We start from the raw sequence: 27,699 nt of genomic DNA on the forward strand, positions 1-27,699 counted from the left end.
ACGTGGTTCTGCCCCCGGCTGGAAGTTTTTCTCATCCCTCTGGCCCCTATTTAAGTGTTGCCTCTTCAGAGAGGTCTCAGTGACTGACCTGCTTGAAGCTGGTCCCTCTACCCCTCCATCGCAGAATGACGGTTCATTAGTATTCTCTGCTGTTTACTCTTCTCCTGCTTATCTCAGCCTCTACCAGAATGTGAATTCTATGAGCTATGCTTCTTTATTCTGTTATCTCTCCAGTACTTAAAACAGTGCCTGGGATGTGAATGAATGAATGAATAAATGAATGAAATGAAATGTAATGAATGAAGGAACCAGCCAACCAGATGAAATGCCCTTGAAATTTATAGGTATGTGGAGAAGGTATCATTCATCTCTCTGTCAGCAAGACATCTGCAGTCAGAATGCCAAGGCAGAGTTTATTGTTTTCTTAATAGGGAAAGTCTCTGCAATCAGTTAGAAGGTTATTTTAGGTTGGGTGCGTTATTAAGGTGGGAGGATCTTTTGAGCTCAGGAATTTGAGACCAGTGTGAGCAAGAATAAGGCCTCATCTCTACCAAAAATAGCAAAAAAATTTAGGCATGGTGGCATGTACCTGTAGTCCCAGCTACTTGAGAGGCTGAGGCAGGAGGATCACTTGAGCCCTGGAGCTCCAAGTTGCAGTTAGCTGATGACTCCACTGCACTCTAGCCGGGGTGACTGAGTGAGACTCTGTCTCAAAAAAAAAAAAAGAAAGAAAGAAAAAGAAAAGATTATTTTCAAGATGATCCCTGGAGTCTGGATCTATTTTTCTTCTCTCCCCTATCAACCCCATTTTCCTTGGAATACCAATGGGGATGTTATTTCTCTGCCTTTGATCCTTTGGTCAAGAAAATTTATCCAAAACTTGAAAACCAGGCAAAATAAAAACTATGTATCCTTTCAGTGTTTAATATGATCTGACTCTGTGAGAATGTACCTTTAATTATCATTTTCTATTGATTACCCCCCAGATGTGGTAAAGTTAGATGCTGACATGTAGAAAACTGACAGATTGCAGATGCGTTTGTCTAGTTGAGGTGACAATGATTTGTGTCCAGCAAAGAGATAACCCTGAAGATTATGGTTTTAATGGTCTGTGGAAGCAGACTGATAAAAATTGGTATCTAATTCTGTATCATCTAATTTAGCAATCTTTTTTTTTTTTTTTTGGGCCGGGGCTGGGTTTGAACCCACCACCTCCGGCATATGGGACCAGCACCCTACCCCTTGAGCCACAGGCGCCACCCTAATTTAGCAATCTTATTCCAGCAGTTTTTCCTCCACTTGGCCATAGTCGCTATCTGTTCCTTGCATCTGCCTTTGAACCAGCTTTGCCAACTTGCCTGCCTCCTCATTAATGAATTGGGTTCCCTTGTCTCTCTCCTCGCTAGTGAGTTAAATTCATCTTTAACATCTGCTCACGGTATATTTGTATGATAATTGTTTTACACTTTTTGAGAATTATACTTAGAGAAAACAATTTGACTTTTTCATAATGGTTGAGCTTTTATAGATATGCAGAAGTATTTACTGTTTACAAACAAAAAAAAAAAAAGAGGGTTCTTTTGGATGTAAGAAGGAAAAGTCTTTACCCTGTGTAGTCCCAGCCGCATCACTAGTAGGACTTCAAATGTGGCTTCCACGGATCAGGTACTTAGATCTCCATGTCTCTTTCCAGGAAACAAAGGCCACCAGTGTGTCTCTATGGCATCTTGCTGCCAGTGAAGAAGTTTTTTAGAATTTGATCTGCCGTTGCCCCTCTGACTTTTACATCTACATTGTTTACAATTACATTGTTTACATTCTTTCAGACCTGGTTTTGAAAGTGCAAAGAGACAAAAATAATTTGCTTCAGAAATCCATGGCTTTCTGCCTCCTACTTGCCAAACATTACCTTCATTCAAGCTTTTGTAGAATTTCTCATTGGTGTAAGGTATGCAAGTTAACTGCAGAATTGCAATTTATAATTCTTGTTTCCCTGATTCCCAGAAAATAGCTCAAGCCGTTCTTAGGGTCTTTGACTAATGAACAGCCCCAATAAAAACAGACAGCGAAGATCCCAGGCCTTAGCAGACACAGGAAGCAGAGAGTGAGGAACTGCATTGTGATTACTCAGGAACAAGCTGACCTGAGCTTAGCAGCTCTGAGGAGTCCCATCATCACTCCACGGACATTTTTTCTTCATGCAGAAGTGAGCGGAGAGTTGTGATGCATCGGCCACATGTCAAACCCTATCCTGGCCACTGCAGATACAAATATAAAGTCTCATTTTTGTGGATCTGAGGAACTCAGAGTCTACTGCACAAAAGCATAAAAACAGAAAATTCCAAATTGAAATAGTCATGAGTATAAAAATACTAGGCTAGCAAAGGGTACTTGGATGTGCAAATTGGGTTTTAGAGAATAAGAAGGAATTAGGTAGGGAGGAAGGGCTTCCAGGTAGAGGGACCTGCTTGGGCAGTGGCTTTAGTCTTAAACTAGTACCATGTCTACCAGGGGCAGTGGACACATCATTACTATTGGGCCACAAAATGGAGAACTGAGACATCTTGTGACAGAAAGGAAACAGTGTGATTGTGCTGGAGGCAGGAGAGAAAGCAGCCGATCAAACTCTGCCTGCCTCCTCCCACACCTGCATAATTCTAAGGTCCTTCAGGGAAATGGGCTCTTCATTATGATTAAAAACAACAACAACAACAAAACCTGGGGACAGAGTTTGTGCTGCAACATCTGGAAGGTAACTCCACTGTCTCCATGGCAATGAAGATGTGTCCTTCATTGCTGACACTGAATTTGAGTCAGGAATAAGGGAGACTGGACCTTGGTAAAGATTCACTTTTTTTAAACAGATACACACAGATTGGTACATAAGTTCTTTCAAATAGTGAGTCAAGCCAATATATAAAAGGACAATGCAGAAAAATCGAGTTTTTCAGATCTAATGAGATTTTACTTTGAACTGTGTGCCCCATGCCGGGGATTCTGTGAGCCAAGGAGAAAGGGCTCCATCTACTTCTGCCCATGAGGCCACCTTGACTCTAATAAGCTGTAATATTCATGGCTATTTGAATAGGGAAATTAATTTTCAGTTGAGTGTATAAGTGTGTGAGTATGTAGGGGTGTGTGTGTGTCCAGTTTCTCCAGGACTGTTTATTTTTTCCAAGTGAGAATTATGCTTTGTTATTTGGGTTTGAATTTTTCTCTGTGCCTGCCTGCCTGCCTGCCTTCCTTTCTTCCTTTATTTTTTAGAGACAGTTTTATTTTGTCACCCTTGGTAGAGTGCTGTGGCATCACAGCTCACAGCAACCTCCAGGCTCTTGGGCTTAGGTGATTCTCTTGCCTCAGCCTCCTGAATAGCTGGAACCACAGGCACCCACCACAATACCTGGCTATTTTTTTTTAAATTGCAGTTTGGCCGGGGCCGGATTCGAATCTGCCACCCTTGGTATACGGGGCCAGCGCCCTACTCACTGAGCCACAGGTGCAGCCCATCTACATATTTCTTAATCTAAGACTTTGTCCTTTCTTTTAATGCCAATGATCTTCTGATCTTTACTTCACATACTGAAGAAATGTAGAATAAACATAATATTAACTTGAATAAAGTTCAACACATCTACTACAATATAAAACTCATACAGTGATGTATTACATGGACGATTTCTTCTCTGGTAATTATATTCACACCATAAGCACACACAATGGAACTAAATGTATATCCAATGTGGTGCCTGGACTCTGTCCATTGGAACATGAGTCACTGCAGAAAGTGTCACTGGTGAGTTTGATTTGGATAATAGCTTCCCTGTTCTTCACGGGCAATGTCAAACTCAGAAGATTTAGGGAACTGGATGATATGGTCATGACAGCAAATAATAGAAAGAAAACAGAAGAAAGACTGGAGAAAGAAAGATTATTCTTTTTTATGGAGAAGAGTTTTAGAAATACCCACACTCATCCAGGAAGGACTGTAAAGTTTTGTGAGTCTCTGAACATAACCATGTGGCTTAATTTTATTTGTTAATTAAAAGCTTACATCCATCAACTAATTGTATTGATTACATTCAGACCATTGTTTTTCTTTTATCAGATTAATGTAAATCCCTATTCTCTGGTTTACTTTATGTCTCTTTATTAAAATACCTGTTTCATTATTATTTTAATCTGAACTTGCAATCTGTAGATCCTCTCATTAAAAAAAGGGTGCTGGTCCCATATGCCAGAGGTGGCGGGTTCAAGCCCAGCCCCGGCCAAAAAAAAAAAAAATCGAAAACTTGAGTTGCTATTGAATCAAGCTGTTTGTCCCTGAACCCATTGTGTAATGGGTGGGGAAGTTAGAAGTCTGATAGAGACTGATGCTCTAGTAAGAAAGAGGAACAAATTGGTAGGAACCTTATCACATTCCTCCAGGGCAGAGATAAGTGTGATATAAATCAAAGCCACCAAGGAACAAACTCCTAGGATAAATTAGATGCCAGGGCCTCTCAAGAACCATGACAGGCCATTAATACTCAGAACCCAAGTACAAATGTCCCCTAAGGATAGTTTTACTTACAACGTGTTGCCGGAAAAGTGATACACATTGAGTAGAAATCAAACTTCTAGTACCCATACAACCATTTTGCTTTTCACTTTTAGTACAGTATTCAGTAAATTACGTGAGATATCCAGCACTTTATTATAAAACAGGCTTTGTGTTAGATGATTTTGCCCAACTTTAGGCTAATGTAAGTTCTAAGCATGTTTAACATAGACTAGGCTAGGCCATGATGCTCAGTAGATGGGGTGTATTAAATGCATTTTTTGACTTGGGACATAACCCCATTTTAAGTGGAAGGACAACTATACCATTTAATTCTTGGTGCCTGGAGTGAGAGTTTATCATGTTTTGTTCCCAGCATCTTTCTTTTTCCTTTTTTGGGGGGGCCGGGGGTGGGGGGACAGGGTCTCACTTTGTCACCTAGGCCAGAGTATAGCAGTATGATCATAGTTTACTGCAATCTCAAACTCCTGGGCTCAAACAACCCTCCTGCCCCTGCTCAGTCCCCTGATAGGTAGGACTATCCAAGCTTGTGCCACGAGGCACGGCTAATATTTTATTTGATTTTTTTTTTTTTTTTTGTAGAGGCAGGGCAGAGGTAGAGGGATTGTCTTGCTATGTTATCCAGGTTGGTCTCAAACTCTTGTTCTCAGGCAATCCTCCCTCCTCAGTCTCCCAAAGAGCTGAAATTATAGGCTGAGCCACCATACCTGGCTGCTTCCTACTATCTTTCATACAATAAAACAAATGCTGAGTTAGAAAGATAGTGGGGACAGGTGCAAAGGCATGGTGAGGTGAAATAGAGAAAAGTCTTTCAAAGACTCTCTAGAATTTTAATGAAGTCTAAAGAGTTCTCTCTTTAGAGGCTTCCCTATCTTGCCTCTGGTAGCCTAATTATTAATAGAGTGTTACTTTTTAACTGTTGCTAAGTGCCACTCCATTTCAAATGATAGCTGGCAGGAGAATGTGGCTGAGAACTGATCAGATCTTTAGTTATCTAGCTGTTTGTAGAATATGGAAGATACATAGTTTTATTTATTTATTTTTACAATTTTTGGCTGGGGCCGGGTTTGAACCCACCACCTCCAGTATATGGGGCCAGTGCCCTACTCCTTGAGTTACAGGTGCCGCCCAGATTTTTTCATTCTTTCTTTCTTTCTTTTCTTTTTTTTTTTTTTTTTTGAGATAGAGTCTCACTATGTTGCCCTCAGTAGAGTGCCATGGCATCACATCTCACAGCAAGCTCAACCTCTTGGGCTTAAGTGATTCTTTTGCCTCAGCCTCCCAAGTAGCTGGGACTACAGGCGCCCGCCACTATGCCCATCTAGAAGATTTTTTCTAGCTGTCTTTAGAAGTCTTTGGTTTAATGATTGTTGCATTTCATAAATAGCCACAGGTATTTTGAAACCTTGCCAGGCATTCTGGTAGAGTCTCTTAAGTTTTCTGTGTTTCATCATCATCAGGGCTTGAATACCTGCTCATCTACAAGAGCAAATTAGGGAGTTATAGAGAAAATGACATCTTTGAGGCGCTTATAATACAATGGAGGGGCTATAGAAAACATAAATATGTAAAAAAGAAAACTATAAATACAACCATTGATATAATCAGTTGCAACCAGGCAAAAATATTCTTATTATTTAGGTTGAATAAAACTTTTCAAGTAGGAGTCTTGGAAGTAACAAATCTTAAGTTCTAGGTGCTGCACATGGCTTTGCCTCTTGCAAACTATTAGCAAACAATTCTAGTTAACAGCGTAAACCTTCCTCTCATCTGTCCATGGGGTTTAATCATCACTCTCCTGGCTACTTCACATAGTTGTTTGGAAAATCAAATGAGATGAAGGATGCGGAAGTGATTTATAAGCCATTATGTTGTAAGCACATGGTATGCAGATTTATTATTATTATGTAGAATCTCACTGGGACATAGATGTATAGAAGACAGGATAATTTGGAATTACCCACCTGAAGTCTTTCTCTCACACTTGGTATAATTCCTTTTTGGCTGTTCATCAAGGCTTTGGCATCTTTTTTGGTCCTTTCTCTCAGTCTCGATCTTAATCTCTCTCTCTTCCCTCATTTTTATGCATTTAAATTATATATATTTATGGTGTACAACATGGTGTTTTGAAATATCTAGACATTGTGGAATGGCTAAATCAGGCTAATTAATTCATGTATTATCTCACATACTTTTTTATGGTGAGAAAATTAGGTAGTTAGGATTTCAGTTCCCCTAGGGAAAAAAGACAAAAGGAAGGCTTTCAGACTCCCATCTTGGTGCTGCCCCAGCTTAATCCTGTCCCAAGTAGTTGCCACACCTGAGGAGGAGGAGTGAACACCCTACCAATCTACCTACCAGAGAAAAGGGGAGCAGAGGACCCCAGGCCATGGGCAGAGCAGCAGAAGTACAGTAGAGTATGGAAGGTGACCTAGAACAACCTTAAGTCTAATTATCATGTCATTAACTTTAATCTACATTGCAGTTCACACCCCACAATGGGCTTTCAGAGAGGTTATGGGCAGTAAGACTCAATGGTTCCAAAGTGGCCTCTGAACATGAAGTGGGGCTAGTCCTAATGGTATAAAACAAAACCCCTGGTCAGAATCAAGGCCTTTCTTGTCCCAACAAGGAAGGGTCCATTTATCATCTCTGGCAAATGTATCTTGCTTTGTGAACCTGTATCTTGCTCTTATTTTTAAGAGAACCTATTTTTTTCTCCCTCAATTAACTTTGTTTTTTACTTGCCTAACTTTGGTGGGTCTGGTCATTCTTTTGCCAGGAGGACACCAAGAACCAAGGACACACAGTGTTGAAATCCAACAGAAGCACTTAAAATTTACTCTCTTGGTGATTTTCAACTACACAATACTGTACAGTCACCATATTGTAAAATAGGCCTCCTGAACATACCCTGTCTAAACTGAAATTTGAAATCCCTTGACCAATATCTCTCCAACCCTACTGCCAGGCCCTCTTTTCTGCTTCTGAGTTTTACTTTTTTAGATCCACATATAAATGAGATCATGTGGGCATTTATCTTTCTGTGCCTGCTTTATTTCACTTAACGTAATATCCTTCAACGTTATGTCCTTCAAGTTCATCCACATTCTTACAAATGAAGTATTTCCTTCATTTTTAAGGCTGAATGGCATTCTGTAATGTATACATGCCAAATTTTCTTTATCCATTCATCTGTTAACAGCCATGTAGGTTGGTTCTTTATCTTAGCTATTATGAATAGTGCTGCAGTGAACATGGGAGTGCAGATATCTGTTTGATGTATTGATTTTATATCCTTTGGATATATGCCAGTAGTGTAGTTGCTGGGTCATAAGGTAGTAAAATTTTGAACTTTTTGAGGAGCCTCCATGCTGTTTTCCATAATGGCTATACTCATTTATGTGCCCTCAGTGTACGGTGGTTCCTTTTTCTCCACATTTTCTCTAACATTTGTTACCTTTTACTTTTTCTATAACAGCCATTCTAACAATTATGAGGTGGTAACTTATAATGGTTTTAATTAACATTAGTTTTAGTGACATTGAACATTTTTTATAGACCTGTTGGCCATTCATAAGTCTATATATATATATATATATATATATATAATCTCATAAGTCTTCTTTTGAGCAATGTCTATTCAGATCTTTTATATATTTTTCAATTAGGCTATTTTTTTTCTTGATAACCAGCACAATTTATCAAAAAAGGCTATCTTTCTTTCAGTGAACTCCTTTTTTACCTTTGTCAAAAATCAGATGGGCGTGTGGGGTGGGTCAATTTTAGGACTTCTCTGCCTGTTCCATTGACCTATATGTTTATCCCTGCACCTGTATCACATTTTCTTGTGATATATAAAAAGCCTTAATATCAGGTACAGTGATTCACCCTACCTTATTTCTCTTTTTACAGTAGTGTTTTAGCTAAGCTGAGGCCTGAACCTTTGCATATAAATTTTAGAATGAAGTTGAGTATGCCTTCAAAACATCTTGCTGAAGTTTTGATAGGAATTTCAATAAAGCTATAGATGAATAGCTTGAGATAATAAATGGATATCATTACTATGTTGACTCTTCAAATCCATGAACATAGTATGTCTCTCCATGTGTTTAGGTCTTTGATTTCTTTCATTAGTATTTTATAATTTTCAGTATACAGATTTTGTACATGTTTTGTTAACTTATGCCTAAGTTATTTCATTTGGGGGGAACAATTGTAAACAGTAATGCTATTGGTAGTTGCAAATGGTAATGTTAAATTAATGACTATTGTCTAAAGGAACTCTTCTCTCAATGCAAAACAAAGAAATATAGGGTTAACAACAGACCTAAAAGATACCTGATCATAGTTGACATTTTATTTGATAATCCACCTTCCTTTCTGTAGCTAGAACCAAGGCACTATTCTACTAAGGCTGGTGACGAATTGCAACTATAAGTTTCATCTAAGAATCTTTGTTATCATACACTTTGATTCAATATCTGAGCTGAGTGAACTTGAGCTAGTTCTTCACTTCTCTGAGGTTTAATTTCTTCTGATTATAAAATATAAGTAATAATACATTTTTCACAAATAATGCTGAATAGAGGTAATTAAATGAAATCACATATATGAAAGCATCTGACACTTTGTAAATGATCAAGAAATGTTTCCTTATTTTTCTCCTTTCTCTTCCTCCCTTCCATACTCACTCAATTTTCTTCCCGCTTCTTTTCTTCCCATTTTTACTGATCCCTTCATTTCTGATTCATGCCACCTGGCCAGTCTGTTATGGTGGGTGGGGATGTTTGCCATTGTCCAGGGAGGGTCACTGGTATAAGTATAACTTGGCTGGTTACATTACCTAGTTCACGTCCCTGGTTTCCTTCTCTTCCCCAGCCACACATCATGTAGGATGATGTAACAATGAAGATTATCGAATAATCTATTTCTTCTATTTAAATTCCTTATGCTGAGCAGCTCAGTGAATTTTCATGCATGAGGAGCCACCTTTCTGTGTCTTCATGAGAGGAAGGTAGTTTATGGTAGTTAATGGGTATGGATGGGAAAACCTGAGAATGCCTTTAACAGGCAAGTGAAGCCCCTCAGGCCTTGTTTGAGTTGGGTGTGGGCTTCATCAAAATATAGACTGGTGAAAAAGCAAGCTTATAATTTGATACAGAGACTGTCCTGAAGTTGTGAGTAAAACCCACTTTAGAGTGGGCCAGAGGAGGCTGTCACCCTCTTGATGGAATCCACCCTATATCAAGAAATGGGACAAAGGGGAAGGGATTTCTCCTTTGGATATTCATAGTAAACTAAAGTCCCTCTGAAACTAATTATACTTTTTTTTTTCTCCCCCACTTAACAAGTCCTTATCCTGATAAATTGGAATAAATCCTCCTTTCCTAGTCCCAGGAGTAATTATGGGCCAGAGGAATGACTCAGGACTGAGTTGGGCCTTCGAAGTCCTTGAAACTGCAGGATGGGGCACCTGCTACAGCATCTTAGTTGTTGTCAAATGACCAGTTCTCCCAACTGGACTGGTCAGAAACCTGGAGGGATTATTTTATCCTCTGTCTCTTACCCACATGTGTCAAACCAAGATGAAAACTCTGTGTGAGAAAACAGCTGGCACAACCCCAGCCTAGTAGGAAACCTCATGAGAAGAAGCAGATTTTTACTAAAAGTCTATTTTTCATTAGAAATAAAAATGCCTCTTGGGAATTGTATTGGTTTAAGATACAGAGAGCCACTAGAAATAGAACTTCAAACAACTATTGGTCTTTGCTAATGTATTTTTAATTTTTCTTCAAGGGCTGCTTGTTCCAGTGGCAATTTCTGTTCTAGAGTTTTTCCCTTCAGGTTCTTTTAGTGGAAGTCATAAGAGTGTTAGTGCTTAGAACAGAGGGTTAGACACAAGGAGCAAGTTGGCCTCTGCCAAATACCTATCAAATGTCTGATGTACCCATTCTGAGCTCATCTCACTTGTATGCCTCTGGAGACAAATGCCCAATGCACAGTCCCTGTCCACAGTGAGCTCATCTGTACCAATCTCTCTTCTTTCTCCAGCAAGGACTGAAAATAGTTCACCACGCAGAGAAGACACTGTCTAGCTTCTGCAAGTGGCAGAAGAGCATCAATCCCAAAAGTGACCTCAACCCTGTCCATCACGATGTGGCCGTCCTTCTCACCAGGTACCTGAGACTAAGAGGGACCCAGGGGCAGCAAGGTGGGGAGGGATAGCAGGTGAAATGCTTGCCAGGTATTCAGACTCATGATATTCTCACCACTCTTTGCTATTCTTGGTCATTTGTCAAGGCAGCATCTATAATCTAATCAATTCATGACTTCCTCAGCAGTGAGGGGGCAAGTCAGCAAACTTGCTAATACAGCAAAGCTCTTCCTATTAATAAACTGCATCTGCTGGCAAAATGCAGACCTCTTTCCTATTCCAGTGATTATTAAATCTCTAAAACTGGCTTCTTCTTGCATCTCTGTATACACTCAGAAAGTGTGTTTGCAGCTTCCTCATTAACGGTTCCTGTTACTCTTAACCAATGGGATTTCCAACAAAATCAGTCCTCTTTTTAACCCATCTGTGGTGGATATTGAGGACAGGATAAGGAAGCAGGTCTTCTCGAGTAGACAGATTGGTATGGTTATACCTCTGTGCCCCATGGAGCTATGCTTTCACTCTGATCACACATAGGCCCTATGATGCCAATAAGAATCATCAAAGCTTCCAGGACTGATAGCTATGGGAAACCAGTAAACTTTCTTGATCAACCCTCACTCTTCAAAGCCTGTGTTTGCTCATTGATTCAATAAATATTTAGTAAGCACCTACTATATTCTAGGAAAAGGGCTTCCTCATACATTAGAATGACAGAAAGTAAGTTCTTATTGGGGACCTTATGCAGATTCATTCAAAAGTCCATGGAGACGAGGCCCTTGGTCTGACCCTTTAGTCACAGAAAACTTCATGCACTAAAAGGCCCTGTGGGTGAAAGTGTGTCCCTGTGGACAGGCTGCTCCTGAACATTTTGGGCCTGTCATCTCTCCACTCAAGAGAATCATCCTAGCACATAGTATGTCTACAAGGGTTGAGAATCAGCCCCCGTTGTGTCTAAATGTTGCCTTGCTCTCATCTAAATCCCCAAGCCAGAATCATTCTTTTTGGTGAAAGTATTCTTTGTGTGGGGGTGAGGGAGGGACAGAGTTTCATTCTGCAGCCAGGCTAGAATGCAGTGGCATTACCCTAGCTCACAGCAATCTCAAATTCTTGGGTTTGAGTGACCCTCCTGCCTCAGCTTCCCAAATAGCTGGGACTATAGGTACCCGCCATAATGCGGGTAATGTTTTTTTTTTTTTACAGGTGGGGTTTGAATCTTGCTCAGGCTGATCTCAAACTCCTGAGCTCAAGCAATTCTCCAGCCTCAGTCTCCAAGAGTGCTAGGATTACAGGTGTGAGCCATTACACCCAGTAAAATAATGAAAACATGGTTAAATGCAAATGTGTTCCCAGGGAAGTTTTTGACATAACCTATAGTAGCTGGATCTGTGACACCTTGGATTGATAAGTACCCCTGGGAAATAGGTTGGGGTAGGAGTAAAATGTAGGCTCTGGGGCTCGGGGGGGCTAGCAGACAGACTGGGGACACTGAAGACACGGGCAGAAGGCCAGGTGCAGGTCTCAGTCTGGGCGGGAAGTCTTTCTGTGTCTGAGCAGAAGCAATGCTCCTCTCTTCCTCATGGGAGCAAGGGAGTGAGTTAATGACACTGTGCAGTGAGTTAATGAGGCTGTGTGTGTGAACCGTGTGATACCAGCCAGGCTGCTGCATCTGCTAGAGCAGTGTTGCCCTATCTTCTCCCCACAGCCGCACTGGGAGCTGACTACTATTAATAACTCATATTTTACATATACGGAAACTGAGGCCTGGGTATGTCTCTTGTTCACAATCTTTTTTTTTGCTAATGAGTGCAGCTGGGACTTAAGTCCAGGTAATTTGACCCTAACAGTCAATTTTTAATTATTACCTGATTTGCATGTGAAGGAGCTGCTCGCCTTTTTACTTAGCATCATTTTTCTTCCTTAGAACAGGAAGTGTGATGAACCTCACCAGTTCCTCCACAATGGAGAGCTTGCCAAGCTATAAGGCAGGATTCTTCCCCCTCGGCCGGGCTGCCCTGTGCACTGTAGGATATTGAGCAGCATGTCTGACCTCTCCCTGCGAGAGGCCACAGCACCCTCCTCCAAGTTCTGACATTTCTAGGCATTGCCAAATGTCCACTAGGAGCAAGATTACCTTCCCCCACTGAATACCACTGCTCTGAAAAAATAGGATCAGAGAGGGAAGGAGGTGTGCGACAGAGCTTTGCCTCTGAAGGACTGTCCTGAGACCCACATGTACAGAGTTCTTTGTAGAGCTGCATTTTGTAGGAGGCAGGTTTGGCTCAGAGCACACGCTGTGTTTGTTCCCCATGTGCAGCTAGTGGCTGTGTGCCCAGGCACAGTTTCTCTTCCATAATGACTCCAGTGCATGGTGGAGGAACGGCTAATCTCCTTCTGGAAGCTTTAGCTTCTAGCCTACAAGAACCATATTTCTATAATCCTTTTGTTACCTTTTCTTTTCCTCTTTAGTGCTGGAAATTTAGCAGGTACTCTATAAATTTAGTGGACTTGACTCCTGCCATGTCAAAATAAGGAAGTCGGTAGACTAACAATGAGCACCAGCCATCCTTTCCCAGCAGCTCCATGCAGACCTGGACTGTTTGAATAAAATAGTAACAAATTCATCCTGCATCAGGGGTGCATATGCATTTGACTGGTTCTCCTATAGACCCAGAAATTGTTTAAATCATTGGACTGTATCATCCAGTTTTCTGAACCTGAAACACCGGCAGTGGTTATTCTTAGTAAGGGGTGATGATTCACATCTGTGGTGCGTAGCTGAAACATTGACCACTTTCATCTATCCTATTGTCCCAGTCATTGCCACCTGGAGAACTGAAACCTCACACAAGCTCTCAAAGCCTGGATCCTTTCCATGGCCTAAGGAATTTAAAAAGTAAGAGACCATTTGTTACTAGACATGGTGCCCACACAAACCCCACAAACTGCAGGTTTGCAATTGCTAAAGCCCAGAACTTCATGGGCATTTATGTTAGTCACTCTTGGCAAAGAGTTCTCTGTACTGAAGAAAATCAAATGACTAATTAATGACTCCTTCAAAACTTCTATTAGTGTTTGAAATGCTCTCTACCAGAATATGGAAGCATGGCTTTGTACTTAAAAGCTGTAACTAGCATATTCTGAGATCCTAGGATGTTTCCTTTCTTTTTGAATGTTTTCCAGACTCAGGCAACAGTGGATTCCTGATGAAAAGAGGACATATCCCACGAGAGAGAGAGAGAATACATGTAGTATCTTCTCATATGCTATGATGTTTTGCTGTTAGTGTCATAGAATTGGATAGACTATTGAATTGATTTTCGGACAGATTGATGGGATCAATTGCTTTTTTTTAATGGATGAGAAAAAGTTCTCAGATGAATTTTGAGGACAAACCAAAGACCAAAAAGGAGTTTCACATTTGAAATACCCCAATCACTGCTGATTGTACCTGCCCTTTTTAAAAGTTTAAATTAACTTTAATGTTTTCAATAAAACTTTCTCATATTGGCAAAATTATGTAATTTGGCCTCTCGAAATCCAAAGCAAATGCAATTCAAAGAAGACATTTGCCACATTTTTAAAATATTAATGCAATTCACTTATCGAAAGGTAAAATCAGAATCATATTAGTTAATTCAACATTTGCTTCCTACATTCCTGTGGATGTTTAAAAAAAATTTAAGTATGTTTACAGACCACATAGAAGGTGAATTTATACCTAGAACCTGAGCATCTCTATTCTCTGCTTTCAGAAAAGACATCTGTGCTGGTGTCAATCGCCCCTGTGAGACCCTGGGTCTGTCTCATTTGTCAGGCATGTGCCAGCCTCACCGGAGCTGTAACATCAATGAGGACTCAGGACTCCCTCTGGCTTTCACAATTGCCCATGAGCTTGGACACAGGTAAAGGGCCAAGGAAACCAGGATCTGCTCACCATGTTCATGTGTTAGTATCAGCATAGGGAATAGAAGGCACCTTAAACTTGTGGGCGGGAGATTCAGATTGCACTGTGACTTAAGACTTACTCTCCTCACCCTTTCCCCCATTTCTTCATCTGTAAGGTGAGGATTATAACCCACCTTACAGCCTCTGCCCTGACCAATTGTATCCCCAAATAGCACAGAACCACAGGGACCCCTCCAAGTTTCTACACTATAATGAACGGAGCAGAGGCAAGGAGATAGGCATTAACTCAGCTGTTTAATTCCAGAATGAGCCCTAGTTAGTTCCTATGAAAGGATAATGTTAATATTAACAAAAGGTCACAGAAGCTAATGTTTTTGTGCCTTTATTCTATTGTGCTTTTTATCATGTCATTGAATCCTTTCAACAACCTTTTAAAATAGGTATGATTATTAGCCCCTTTTACTTATGAGTATCAATGGAGAGCATGGAATAAATAGGAGACTGAAAATTGCTGTAAACTTGGAAGGACCATATAAAGCAAACAGCAGTTAACAGGATGTCCAGGCTGCTGCAAAAATGTGTGAATTTGATTAGGTGAATTCCTTGATGGCAGGTTTCAGAATGTTTGAGTGAAGATATAATGAGGATTCTGAACTCACATGGGATCAGAGGTTCCCATGGAGGAAAGAGCTTAGCTTATTTATTTGTCAGTGTATTTGCTAACCACAAATAAGAGAGCATCATACTAACTGGAAACTCAGAGTGGGGAGTCACATAAACCACTGGACTCTACCCCCGGCCTGTCATGTAACCACCATCTTTACTCCATCTCCGCCCTGTAAAAAAGGAAGAAAGCTGGGGCCTACTCTGACTGTGCAACTAGACAAAAGGCAGGATTGAGAAGAACCCTGGAGACTGGATTATTCCAGGCCTGGTCTCTCCAGCCTGGACTTGCTAACCATTTTTCTCATAAAACATTTGAATTTTCCAAAATAATTTTACCTGCATTATGTTGCCTTGAGAATTGGAGAAGGTGAGTGCTTTTTCTGGCTTTTCTATAAACCATTATTATGACCTTAGATAATTCCCCTCACCTGTCCACATTCTTTTGCTCATCTGTAAAATGGGAAAATTGAAATCCCAATTTCTTAGGTACTGTAACTTGCTAGAGCCTTTCAAAAAGCCCTGGAGGTAAATATGACATATCCTAGTGTCCTTAGTTGGCAGACATTCAGAGGTAGAGAGTGTAAGTGACTTATTTATAAATAAGTAATGGTTGGAGATGCAGGAGAAGTAGGACAGAATGCTAATTTAGAAAAGGCAAGAATATAGTTAATGGCATGTTGATAACTTGAAAAAGCGAAGGTTATTCTTCTGTGAAAACATATAAACATTCCCAATCCTTTAATGTGGAAGGACCTGGCCCCGCTAGCCTCCAGTCAAGTCACTGATATCAGCAGCTCCTTCCCCTGTCAGAGCAGTGTCACAAAAGCCGGATAAAATGGAATATTTAAATAAGATCTGCAGCATAATATTAAACCTTCCAAGTTTCAATATAAATCATTCATCAGCCCAGGAAGTAGGAATATCTCAAACTAAATGAAACAAAAGGAAATAAATACATGACAATACTAAGACAAAAGAAATGTAAGAATCAGCTGACAAAGATTTCAAAGCAGTCATGAGAAAAATAACAGCCTTTAAACAAATGAAAAAATAATAAGTCTCAGCTAAGGAATGAAAGATACAAAGAAGAATCAAATGGATATTGTAGAAGTGAAAAATATAATCTTGAAATAAAAAGCTCAGTGAATGAGCTCAACAAGAGTGGAGAAATAAGAGGAAAGAATCAGTGGACTGGGAAATAGAACAGGAATTTTTGCAATCGGAATAAATAAAAATAGACTAAAAAAAATTGAATAGAGCTTTGTGGACCCATGAAATTATAACAAAACATCTTATATATGTGTCATGGGAGTTTCAGAAAAGGGAGGAGAAAGAAGATGGGATTGAAAAAGTAGCCAAAGAACATATGGCTAAGAACTCCTCAGATTTGATGCAACATGAACTTACAGATCTAAGAAGCTGAAAGAATCCCAAATAGGTTAAACCCTAAAAGAACCCATGCCAAGACCTATCATAATTAAACTTCTAAAATACAAAGACAAAGGAAAATCTTGAAAGCAGTGAGACAGAAATAATAGGAGGAAAACAATTTGAAAGATAGTGGACATCTCATCAGGAAATGTGGAAGCTTAGCCAGGTGTGGTAACTCACATCTGTAATCCCAGCTATTTAGGAAGTAAGGATGGAACATCCTTTGAGGAGTTTGAGACCAACCTGGGCAACATAGAAAGTCCTTGTCTCCTAAACAAATGAAAAAAAAAAAAATTATCTAGGTATGGTGGCACAGGCCTATAGTCCAGAACCAACTACTAGGGAAGCTGAGGTAGGAGAATTGCTTGAGTCCAGGGGCATGAGACTGCAGTCGGTGAGCTATGATCATGCCAGTGCAGCTTGGGTGACAAAGTAAGACCCCAGTTTTAAAGAAAGTAAGAAGGAAGAGGAGGAGGAGAAGGCCCAAAGGAAGCCATGAAATATTTTTCAAATGCTAAAACAAAAAAACCTGTCAACAACCCAGTATAAACCCACCAGAGTAGAAGAGAAGGGAACACTTTCTAATTCATTTTTTGAAGCTAGTATTACATTATTACCAATTTGAAAGACAGTACAAAAATAAAAACACTAAAGAACAATATTCTAATGAATACATGTGAAAAAACTAACAAAATGTTAGTGAATAGAATTTAGAAAAATAGGAAAAAAACGAATTAGACGCAATAACCAAGGGGGATCTTTTTCCAGGGATGCAAAGCTGGCTCGGTATTTGGAAATCAATCAGTGTAATCAACTATAGCAACAGGCTTAAGAGGAGAAATTGCATGATTATATCAATTGATGCAGAAAAATGCATTTGACAAAATTTGACATCCATTCATGATAAAATCTCTCAAAAATAAGCTTCCTCAATTTGATAGAGAACATCTATTAAAAAATTACTGTTCTATATTTTATGGTGAAAGACTGAATAAATTCTAAGATCAGGAACAAGGCAAAGATTTCTACTTTACCCACTTATCACCTTGACTGACACACTAGAAAAAAAACCTTTTCCTTAGGGCCCATCCAGTTCTCAAGATACCCAAGGTAAAAAGACATATGAATTATAGATGCTTCATGAGCCCCAGACTCAAAACTAGCATGCGTTGCACACAACTTCCATGGCAGTTAATATGCTAATCAATGTACTGTAAGTTTTAGCCAGTGCAGTAAGGCAAGAAAAGGAAATAAAAGGCATACGGATTGGAAGGGAAGAAACAAAACTATCTCTGTTCAAGGATAACATCATTGTACATGTAGAAAACCCATGGTTTATTTGAGAGAAAACTTAGAAATCCATTTGTGAGGCCCCTAGAGTATAACAGCCATCTATACTGAAGGTCTCATATCACCTTTATTAGACCCCTAAGATGAGTTAACAAAAATGAAGGTACATTTCTAAGAGACAATTTTAAAACCTGAAACCTAAAATTCTCTCATTTATATATTGTGATATGTATTAATATATAAAAGGCAATATCCACCTAATAGCCTTCCTCAGCTATAGAGCTTTGCTCGTTATATGTACAAAATTGGTATTTCCTAAAAAAAAAAAAAAAAAAAAAAATTGGTATTTCCTGAATTAGTTAGAAAAGATTGTGTTCATAGGCATAGGTTGCACATTTCTAAAATTGATTGAAGCTATCTATGACAAATCCACAGCCAATATTTTACTGAATGGAGTAAAACTCAAAGCTTTTCCTCTTAGAACTGGAACCAGACAAGGTTGTCCTCTGTCACCTTTACTATTCAACATGGTGCTGGAAGTTCTAGCCAATACAATTAGGCAAGACAAGGAAATAAAGGGAATCCAAATGGGAGCAGAGGAGGTCAAACTCTCCCTCTTTGCTGATGACATGATCTTATACTTAGAAAACCCCAAAGACTCAACCACAAGACTCCTAGAAGTCATTAAAAAATACAGTAATGTTTCAGGATATAACATCAATGTCCACAAGTCAGTAGCCTTTGTATACACCAATAACAGTCAAGATGAGAAGCTAATTAAGAACACAACTCCCTTCACCATAGTTTCAAAGAAAATGAAATACCTAGGAATATACCTAACGAAGGAGGCGAAGGACCTCTATAAAGAAAACTATGAAATCCTCAGAAAGGAAATAGCAGAGGATATTAACAAATGGAAGAACATACCATGTTCATGGACGGGAAGAATCAACATTGTTAAAATGTCTATACTTCCCAAAGCAATCTACCTATTCAATGCCATTCCTATTAAAATACCAACATCGTACTTTCAAGATTTGGAGAAAATGATTCTGCGTTTTGTATGGAACCGGAAAAAACCCCGTATAGCTAAGGCAGTTCTTAGTAATAAAAATAAAGCTGGGGGCATCAGCATACCAGATTTTAGTCTGTACTACAAAGCCATAGTGCTCAAGACAGCATGGTACTGGCACAAAAACAGAGACATAGACACTTGGAATCGAATTGAAAACCAAGAAATGAAACTAACATCTTACAACCACCTCATCTTCGATAAACCAAACAAGAACTTACCTTGGGGGAAAGACTCCCTATTCAATAAATGGTGTTGGGAGAACTGGATGTCTACATGTAAAAGACTGAAACTGGACCCACACCTTTCCTCACTCACAAAAATTGATTCAAGATGGATAAAGGACTTAAATTTAAGGCATGAAACAATAAAAATCCTCCAAGAAAGCATAGGAAAAACACTGGAAGATATTGGCCTGGGGGAAGACTTCATGAAGAAGACTGCCATGGCAATTGCAACAACAACAAAAATAAACAAATGGGACTTCATTAAACTGAAAAGCTTCTGTACAGCTAAGGAGACAATAACCAAAGCAAAGAGACAACCTACACAATGGGAAAGGATATTTGCATATTTTCAATCAGACAAAAGCTTGATAACTAGGATCTATAGAGAACTCAAATTAATCCACATGAAAAAAGCCAACAATCCCATATATCAATGGGCAAGAGACATGAATAGAACTTTCTCTAAAGACGACAGACGAATAGCTAACAAACACATGAAAAAATGTTCATCATCTCTATATATTAGAGAAATGCAAATCAAAACAACCCTGAGGTATCATCTAACCCCAGTGAGAATGGCCCACATCACAAAATCTCAAAACTGCAGATGCTGTTGTGGATGTGGAGAGAAGGGAACACTTTTACACTGCTGGTGGGACTGCAAACTAGTACAACCTTTCTGGAAGGAAGTATGGAGAAACCTCAAAGCACTCAACCTAGACCTCCCATTCGATCCTGCAATCCCATTACTGGGCATCTACCCAGAAGGAAAAAAATCCTTTTATCATAAGGACACTTGTACTAGACTGTTTATTGCAGCTCAATTTACAATCGCCAAAATGTGGAAACAGCCTAAATGCCCACCAACCCAGGAATGGATTAACAAGCTGTGGTATATGTATACCATGGAATACTATTCAGCCATTAAAAAAATGGAGACTTTACATCCTTCGTATTAACCTGCATGGAAGTGGAAGACATTATTCTTAGTAAAGCATCACAAGAATGGAGAAGCATGAATCCTATGTACTCAATTTTGATATGAGGACAATTAATGACAATTAAGGTTATGGGGGGGAAGCAGAAAGAGGGATGGAGGGAGGGGGGTGGGGCCTTTGTGTGTGTCACACTTTATGGGGGCAAGACATGATTGCAAGAGGGACTTTACCTAACAATTGCAATCAGTGTAACCTGGCTTATTGTACCCTCAATGAATCCCCAACAATAAAAAATAAATAATAAATAAAAAAAAGAAAAGAAAAGATTGTGTTGATATTTTCATTTTCTGCTCCTTCCAATGCACCGTAATGCATTAATGAGAGAGGCAAGGGATGGAGGTTTTCGCCCAAGTGATACCCTGAAACCCAGGCCATCACTTAACTTTCTACTTCATGTCTGTAATTTGGCAAATCTACTTTAAAGGAATTGGAACATGGAAGATGAAGTAAAGTTGGCTAATAACCTGTAAATCTAATAACCTGTAAATTGTTTCAGACCGCCCAGGGCTCTCTAGCCCCAATGCTGGTCAGACTCCATCTCACATGTTAGAAAATGCATTCCTGGGTTATGAACACCTTGGAGAAGCAAGGCTTTTATTCCTTATCCCTACTCTCATTGACCCACTGCTCCCAAGTGACAGGACTGCATCACCCATTGGGAGATAGTAGACACAGATCAGAGGGACATTTGTTAGTAGTGCTGCTTTATTCTTGCAAGATGGAGTGCAGACAGGTGATCAAGCTAGAGGGTAAATGCTTTAATTAATTGAAAACTTTTGATGGAACAAAATGAGCTTTTGGGGGGAACTGATATATTTTAAGTATAGCTTTAAAGCCATTCAGTGTATAGGCCTAGCTGTATGACTTGGTGTATTAGAATATTCATAGCTAAGACTGTTATTCATGCAGATATTCAGAAGCTTGCTTGCAGTTTAAGATTTATACTAAACTTGAACAGTTAAACTTGTAGAATACATCATGAGCTGAATAGGACTGGGTTTGCAACAGTCTGGGGAAAATCTGCTCAGAATGAAGCTTTCCTTGACTCACATTCTTTGTGGGTGGGTGGCAAGAGCTTTGTGGATTACATCTTTGATTCCTTGGAAAGTTTTCCATTCATGTGGAATGTGATTAGAGTTGGTAAGAAAGTCAATAATATCGTAATGCGCAAAAAAAAAAAAAAAAAAGGAAAAGAAAATCTCTAAATCTTCCAAATACTGTTCTCTGCAAGAGGTACTAATGCTGATCAGAAGATTTCATTAAAGTTGGATGTGAGTTTCATAGTCAGAAGAGTTGAGTTTCTCTTTGAAGAATACAAGACCCTACAGATTTGGAAATTTGAGCCAATATCAGGTTTAAGGCTTCAGAGAGAGTTCTTGTGGAAACCTTAGAATGCATCCTGGGGGATGCTGAGAGTGGGGCTCACAAACAGATGCTTCTGAGCTGGCTTCTTTCCCAGGAAGCCCCTGGCTGTGGTGGACAGGTAAGCCCGTTAGGGGGCTTTAAGGCTGTTTCCCCAGGTCAGCACTGTCAGTGGAGGTCAGGAAACAGACCAAAGACATCACGTAGACAAGAATGCACCACTAATAGGCTGTGCGTCTTTTGACAAATCTCAAAGTCTAAACTTCCTCATATGGAAACGAAAAATCAGCTAGACCGTGATTTTTTTTAAAACAATAATTTAAAAATTCCTATAATTTATGAAGCCCTTATTATGTGTGAGGCACCTTGCTAAGTGGTTTTTCAAACTTTATTCTATTCTGACCTCATGCTAGCACTACAAGGACGACGACCTCATTTTCCAGGGGAGGAAAATGAGGCAAGTTGCAGGAACTCACAGGTCATTAGGTAGCCAAGCTGGAATTCAAATCCAGGTGATTTGTCTTCAAAAACCCCACTCTGAACCACTGAGCTAAGAGGTCTCCCTAACATTCCAGCTACTGGAAGATTCCTGTAGCGAGAGGAGAAAGGAATCCATCCCTCAAAGCTGCTGGCCTTTGACAAAGTTTCCCAAAGGTTCTCCTTTCATGCTCTCTCTTCAATTATGATGAAAAGGGAAAAGGAAGGGTTTGTTTTTCTGTGCTGTGTGCTGTGCTTGGGGTAGCAGGAGAAACCAGATAGCTGGAGTGGGATTCACCCTCCTGATTCCTAACTCAACAAAGCTCTTAGCTCAGTGGTTCTGAACCTTCCTAGTGCCGCGACTCTTTAATACAGTTCCTGTGGGTCGTGACCCACAGGTTGAGAACCGCTGTTTTGGCTTTTTGCCAAACAGAATTTTCTGAATTAGCCATGTGGTTCCCACAGCTGCATCTTTGAGCCAAAGTCTTGTGCCCCTCCAATGTTAAAGTCTCACTTTGTGAACAGTTGCCTTCTGTACGTGGGCAGCTCTCTGTGGGTTATTATGGCTTTGGGGAAACCGTGGAATTCTTTCTGTTCCATGCCTGCCCTCTGATACTGTTGTGCTCTCGGGTCCTGCCAGCTTCGGCATCCAGCACGACGGGAAGGAGAACGACTGTGAGCCTGTGGGCAGGCACCCGTACATCATGTCCCGCCAGCTGCAGTATGACCCCACCCCGCTGACCTGGTCCACCTGCAGCAAGGAGTATATCACCCGCTTCCTGGAGTAAGTGACAGTGTGCTTCAGGGCGGCCTCACTGGAGTCTCCTTGAAATTGGGAGTTGCATTAACTGTCACGCAGAGGAGCCGAGGCCTGGGAGAGGCTCGTTTCCATCTCACAGGCCACGGTGCCAGGGTGGTGTCAGAAGGGCCACCCCTTCTGCTTTCTGACCCTGAGATCTGGATGGGCTCTGCCCTCCCTCTGCAGCTGGGTGAGCACCCTGCCCCTTCTCTCATTGCTCTTATTACTGTGAGGTCTTTTAACGAGCTGATTGTAAATTAAGTCCTTGGAGACTGGCAGGAACAACCAGGACACATCAGAAGCGGTCACTCAAACCCCACTGGTGTAGGATAATGATTTTCTAATTTACCACTGCTCATATTTCCTAGATAACATTGATTTGCATTTTAAAAATTAATTCCCCCGTTGGGCCCAGACAGCTCTTGGCCTTATACAAATAAAGTTGTCTTGAAAGACAAACAGTAAACTAGAGGGGTGGGAGTTTCTGTTAAATGTAAGAGGAAAGATGAAGGGACTCAATAGCCACTGCTCTCATTTCCATGATTTGTTTTTAGCCGAGGTTGGGGGTTCTGTCTTGATGACATTCCCAAAAAGAAAGGCTTGAGGTCCAAGGTTATCGCCCCTGGAGTGATCTATGATGTCCACCACCAATGCCAGCTGCAGTATGGACCCAATGCTACCTTCTGCCAAGAAGTAGAAGTAAGTGACTTGTTGGTGGGTTCCAGAATGCTAAAGGAAGGGCCAGGGAAATCTGTGGAAATCTGAAGATCCAGACACAGAAAGGGAGCTTTATATTTATGGTGAGGTATCTATAAGGCAGAACAATGGAAGCTGGGCCATTATATGTCATGACCCTGCCTCCTTGGTCTTCTATGGAGCCCTCATTCCTTTGTAACCAGACAGTGGGTGAGATCACTTGAGAGTGATTCTCAAGGTTCACGGTGATTCACACTTGCAGACACCACAGTAGCAAACTTAATCCCTAAAATCTCTCCCTATCCTGAATTTCCCTTTTAGTTGAAGAGTACCCCCTGATCCCAAGGTGGGAATAGGATTCATTCACAATTTATCTTTCTCCTTTGTTTTCAGCATCCAAATGGGAAGTCGAGTTTTGACGTTGTACCTTTGAAATAGTACAATAGCTCTGCCCTGTCTTCTTTATTACCACTGCTGCTGTCTTGATTCCATTTCTCTTCAACTTTCTTTGGTATCATCATAACCTCCTACCCAGTCTCTCTCACTTCAAATTGTTGCTCAGGTTGTTTTAATAGAAACGCAAACCTGACCAGGGCTCTACTCTACTCTTAGGGTCTTCACTGACCTCAGGATAAAGTTCCAACTTTTTGTGTGCCTTCCTTTGTAATTTGGACCCTGCATATTCCATGAACTCATCCTTTTTAATGAAAAAGTGTGAGTGTTGACCAGGCACTGTGACTCACACCTGTAATACTAACACTCTGGGAGGCCAAGGAAGGAGGATTCCCTTGACCTCAGGCGTTTAAGACCAGCCTGAACAAGAGTAAGACCCCAAGAGACCCCCATCTCTACTAGAAAAAAATTGGCTGGGTACTGTGGCAGGCCCCTTTAGGTAGCCCCAGCTACTCCACGGTTGAGGCAAGAAGATCGCTTGAACCCAGGAATTTTGAGGTTGCTGTGAGTTGGGCTGACACCATAGTACTCTACCCAGGGCAACAAAGTGAGTCTCTGTTAAAAAAAAAAAAAAAAAAAGTGTCATTGTTAACACATTGATATTGACAGGGCAAGTCTCACTGAATCCCTGCCAGAGTCTGCGTATATGCTGAATAAAATGAAAAAGATGAGAATTCAAAAATCAGTAGGTCATAGTCTTTGCCTTCCAGGAGCTCAGGCTAGAGGAGAGAGGCAGACAGAGATATTTTTAATTTCTTTGGAATTTACACAATTTAAAAATAGAACGTTACAAGAAAGATGGGTGATGCTATACCTCCTGGCGTCTTAGGGTTTGCAATGTGGTAAGCTATAAATATGAAAAGAGACTTTTCATATTTTCAACTTAGCTCGGGAAATAAATAATTGTGCTTAGATTAAAGAAGCAAACTTAACAGGGAAAAATGTGTAAGAAACCTCACCCCTCACTTCTACCTGGTTACCACATTTTGTGAATTCTGCCTCCTAAATACTTGTCAAATTCATCTGTTCCCGGGAACTGCAGCTCCCTCGTTGGGAGAATCTGACCAACTTCCCCCAGCTATGATCCATTTTTTAAATTGCAGAGAAAGTGACCTTTATAAATGAAAATCTAATTTTGTTTCCTTGTGATTAAAATATTTTATGGCTTCCCTATTCCCCTCCAGTAAAGTTTAGATTCTCTAAAACAGCAGTTCTCAACCTGTGGGTTGCAACCCACAGAAACTGTATTAAAGGCTTGCGGCATTAGGAAGATTGAGAACCACTGTTCTAAAAGGGTCTAAAATGGGGCTTCAGGATTCATGCTATCTCTCAATCTCTGCCTTTATCTCTTAGAATATTGTTTTAAACCCCCCTCCAACCTGGTGCTCTAATTATATGTATGTGAAACTTTGTCACTAATCTTATTCTTGGAACCCCTCCTTCATGTTTTTCTCTTTATATTCACATTTTGTGTAATTTCTTTATTTTCTCATTGATTAGTTCTCTCTTCAGATATGTCTAATCTTCTATTTAATATATCCTTTGACTTGCTTATAACAATCTATTTGGTTATTGTTCCAAATTGTCTATCATTTTTTAATATCTTATTGTTAATTTAGAGTTCCAATGAAATCTTTTATTTCTTTAGCCAGTTATGGTGCATTTGTTTTGCAATTTGTATGGGATAATTCCAATGTCCAGAATCTATGTGGGTCTGTTCCTTCTATTGGGAGTTTCTTCTGATTCCCTTTTATTATACATTATTTCCTTTTGTGATTTTTGCCTTTTCTTTGAGTTCTTAGTTATAAAATTTCATAAATCAGGTTTTCCTTTAGGGTTCAGATGGCTGGCCCATCCTTTCAGAGAGAACTTTCACTGCCATCCCCGGGGTCCATTTAAAATAAATTTGATGTGTTGAATGTATGAGCAGAATGGGGGCAAGTGTGGGTACAAACACTCTGGGGTAATATTTACCACTCTTTCTAGGGTTAAAATCAAAACAAGACAAGTGTTCTGGCTATGTACCTAGATTCCTTTTTTTTTTTAGTTTACTTTCTCATATAAGAGGATCTAGCCTTATGTGGAGGTCTCTAATAAGATATATATTGAGTATATACCTCCAGTAATATATGGAGGTCTCCAGCTTCCCACCCTACATGAGTCCTAGGCATTGTCTTCCATATCCAAGTGACCAATAAATCCAAGATCTGAATTGCTAGGTTTATTTTTCCAGATTAACATTGCTGCTACTTTGAGGATTTCCCTTCCTTTCTTGCCAACTCGAGAATGCACTTAATACATTCAAAGTCTTTTACAAGGTTTATAGAGACAAAGATTTCTCAAGGTATACTGCTGTTGACTGGAACAGACCGTTCTAGCTGCCTCTGGTCAGTTCCTCTTTTATACTTTATGTTTATTATAGAACCACCTCCACATCCTAAAAGTGCCAGGTCTCCACCATCTCCAGGATTCATGCTACTTCTCAATCTCTGGCTTTATCGCTTAGAATATTATTTTAACCCTTTTGTCTCTAATCTGGTGCTCTAATTATATGTATGTGGCATTTTGTCACTCATCTTCCATTTCTTAAATGAATCCCTCCTTCATATTTTTATCTCTTTGTATATTCACATTTTGTGTAATTTCTTTATCTTTTCATTTATTTATTAAATCATAACTGTATACATTAATGCATTTATGGGGAACAGTGTGCTGATTTTATATACAATTTTGAATGCTTACATCAAACTGGCTAACATCACCTTTACCTCACTTACTTTGTGTTAAGACATTTATACTCTTAATAGTTTTGTCATGTACCCTTTCATTGTGCACAAATTTCTTTATCTTCTAATTCACGAGTTCTCTCTTCAGATATGTCTAATCTCCTATTTAATGTATCCATTGACTTACTTATAACAATCTATTTGGTTATTTGCTCACTCTGGTTCCTCTGTACCATCCCCCCTCCTCCTCATTTGCATCTCAGCTTAAATTTCATCTCGTATCCTATTCTCAACTTCCCTTGACAAAGCCTTTATTAGACTATATTTTCATTTTTCGTTTACTTGTCTATGCCGCTCCTACTATAGTGTCAGAAATTTTTGTCCCTGACACCCAGCAGGGCCTGGCCCATAGTAGTCATCTGACAGATCAGTGAACGCAGACTTCAAATCCCTTTATACTGTAGCCAAGGTAACATAAGCATTTTCAATATTTTTTTTAAAAACCCTGAAATACCAGAAAATAAAGCATCATCCATCTTTATTATAACTTTTTATTTTGAAATAGTGCAAATTCTAAAGAAATGACAAAGACAGTACCGACTTTCTGTGTATTGTTCATCTAACGTGTCATCCTTTATAAATGCTTAACGAACTGAAAAGAAAGTAAAAGAAATCCTCAGGGGCTCTACAACTAGTAGGGGTAATGAAAAGCATGAACAGATGCTGAGGCCGATGCTGAGATACCAAAGGGCTTAGATCTTAACATCCAAATGGGAACATAATGGCGTGTTCTCCCTGAGCACAGGGCCAAGAGTTAGAATCAAGACTTCTGCAAAGAGCTGGGATTCGCAAAGAGCTATGCCTCGGTGAAATAACGA

The 27,699-nt window shown here is 39.9% G+C and overlaps 1 protein-coding gene across 2 annotated transcripts in view; it reads left to right on the forward strand.

Moving 5' to 3' along the window:
* Positions 1-27,699, forward strand: part of ADAMTS12 (ADAM metallopeptidase with thrombospondin type 1 motif 12) — a 321,601-nt gene that overhangs the window by 185,922 nt on the left and 107,980 nt on the right. For both annotated transcript variants that reach the window (XR_008380258.1, XM_053592503.1), the window contains exons 6-9: positions 10,613-10,737; positions 14,471-14,620; positions 22,788-22,931; positions 23,501-23,645. Coding sequence is in view for 1 of the 2 variants with exons in the window: in XM_053592503.1 (XP_053448478.1) it covers positions 10,613-10,737; positions 14,471-14,620; positions 22,788-22,931; positions 23,501-23,645 (564 nt within the window). In the remaining variant the exon portion in view is untranslated. The remainder of the gene's footprint in view (positions 1-10,612; positions 10,738-14,470; positions 14,621-22,787; positions 22,932-23,500; positions 23,646-27,699) is intronic.

The sequence above is a fragment of the Nycticebus coucang genome, chromosome 1 (genome assembly GCF_027406575.1).
Source record: "Nycticebus coucang isolate mNycCou1 chromosome 1, mNycCou1.pri, whole genome shotgun sequence".
Classification (NCBI taxonomy): Eukaryota; Metazoa; Chordata; class Mammalia; order Primates; family Lorisidae; genus Nycticebus; species Nycticebus coucang.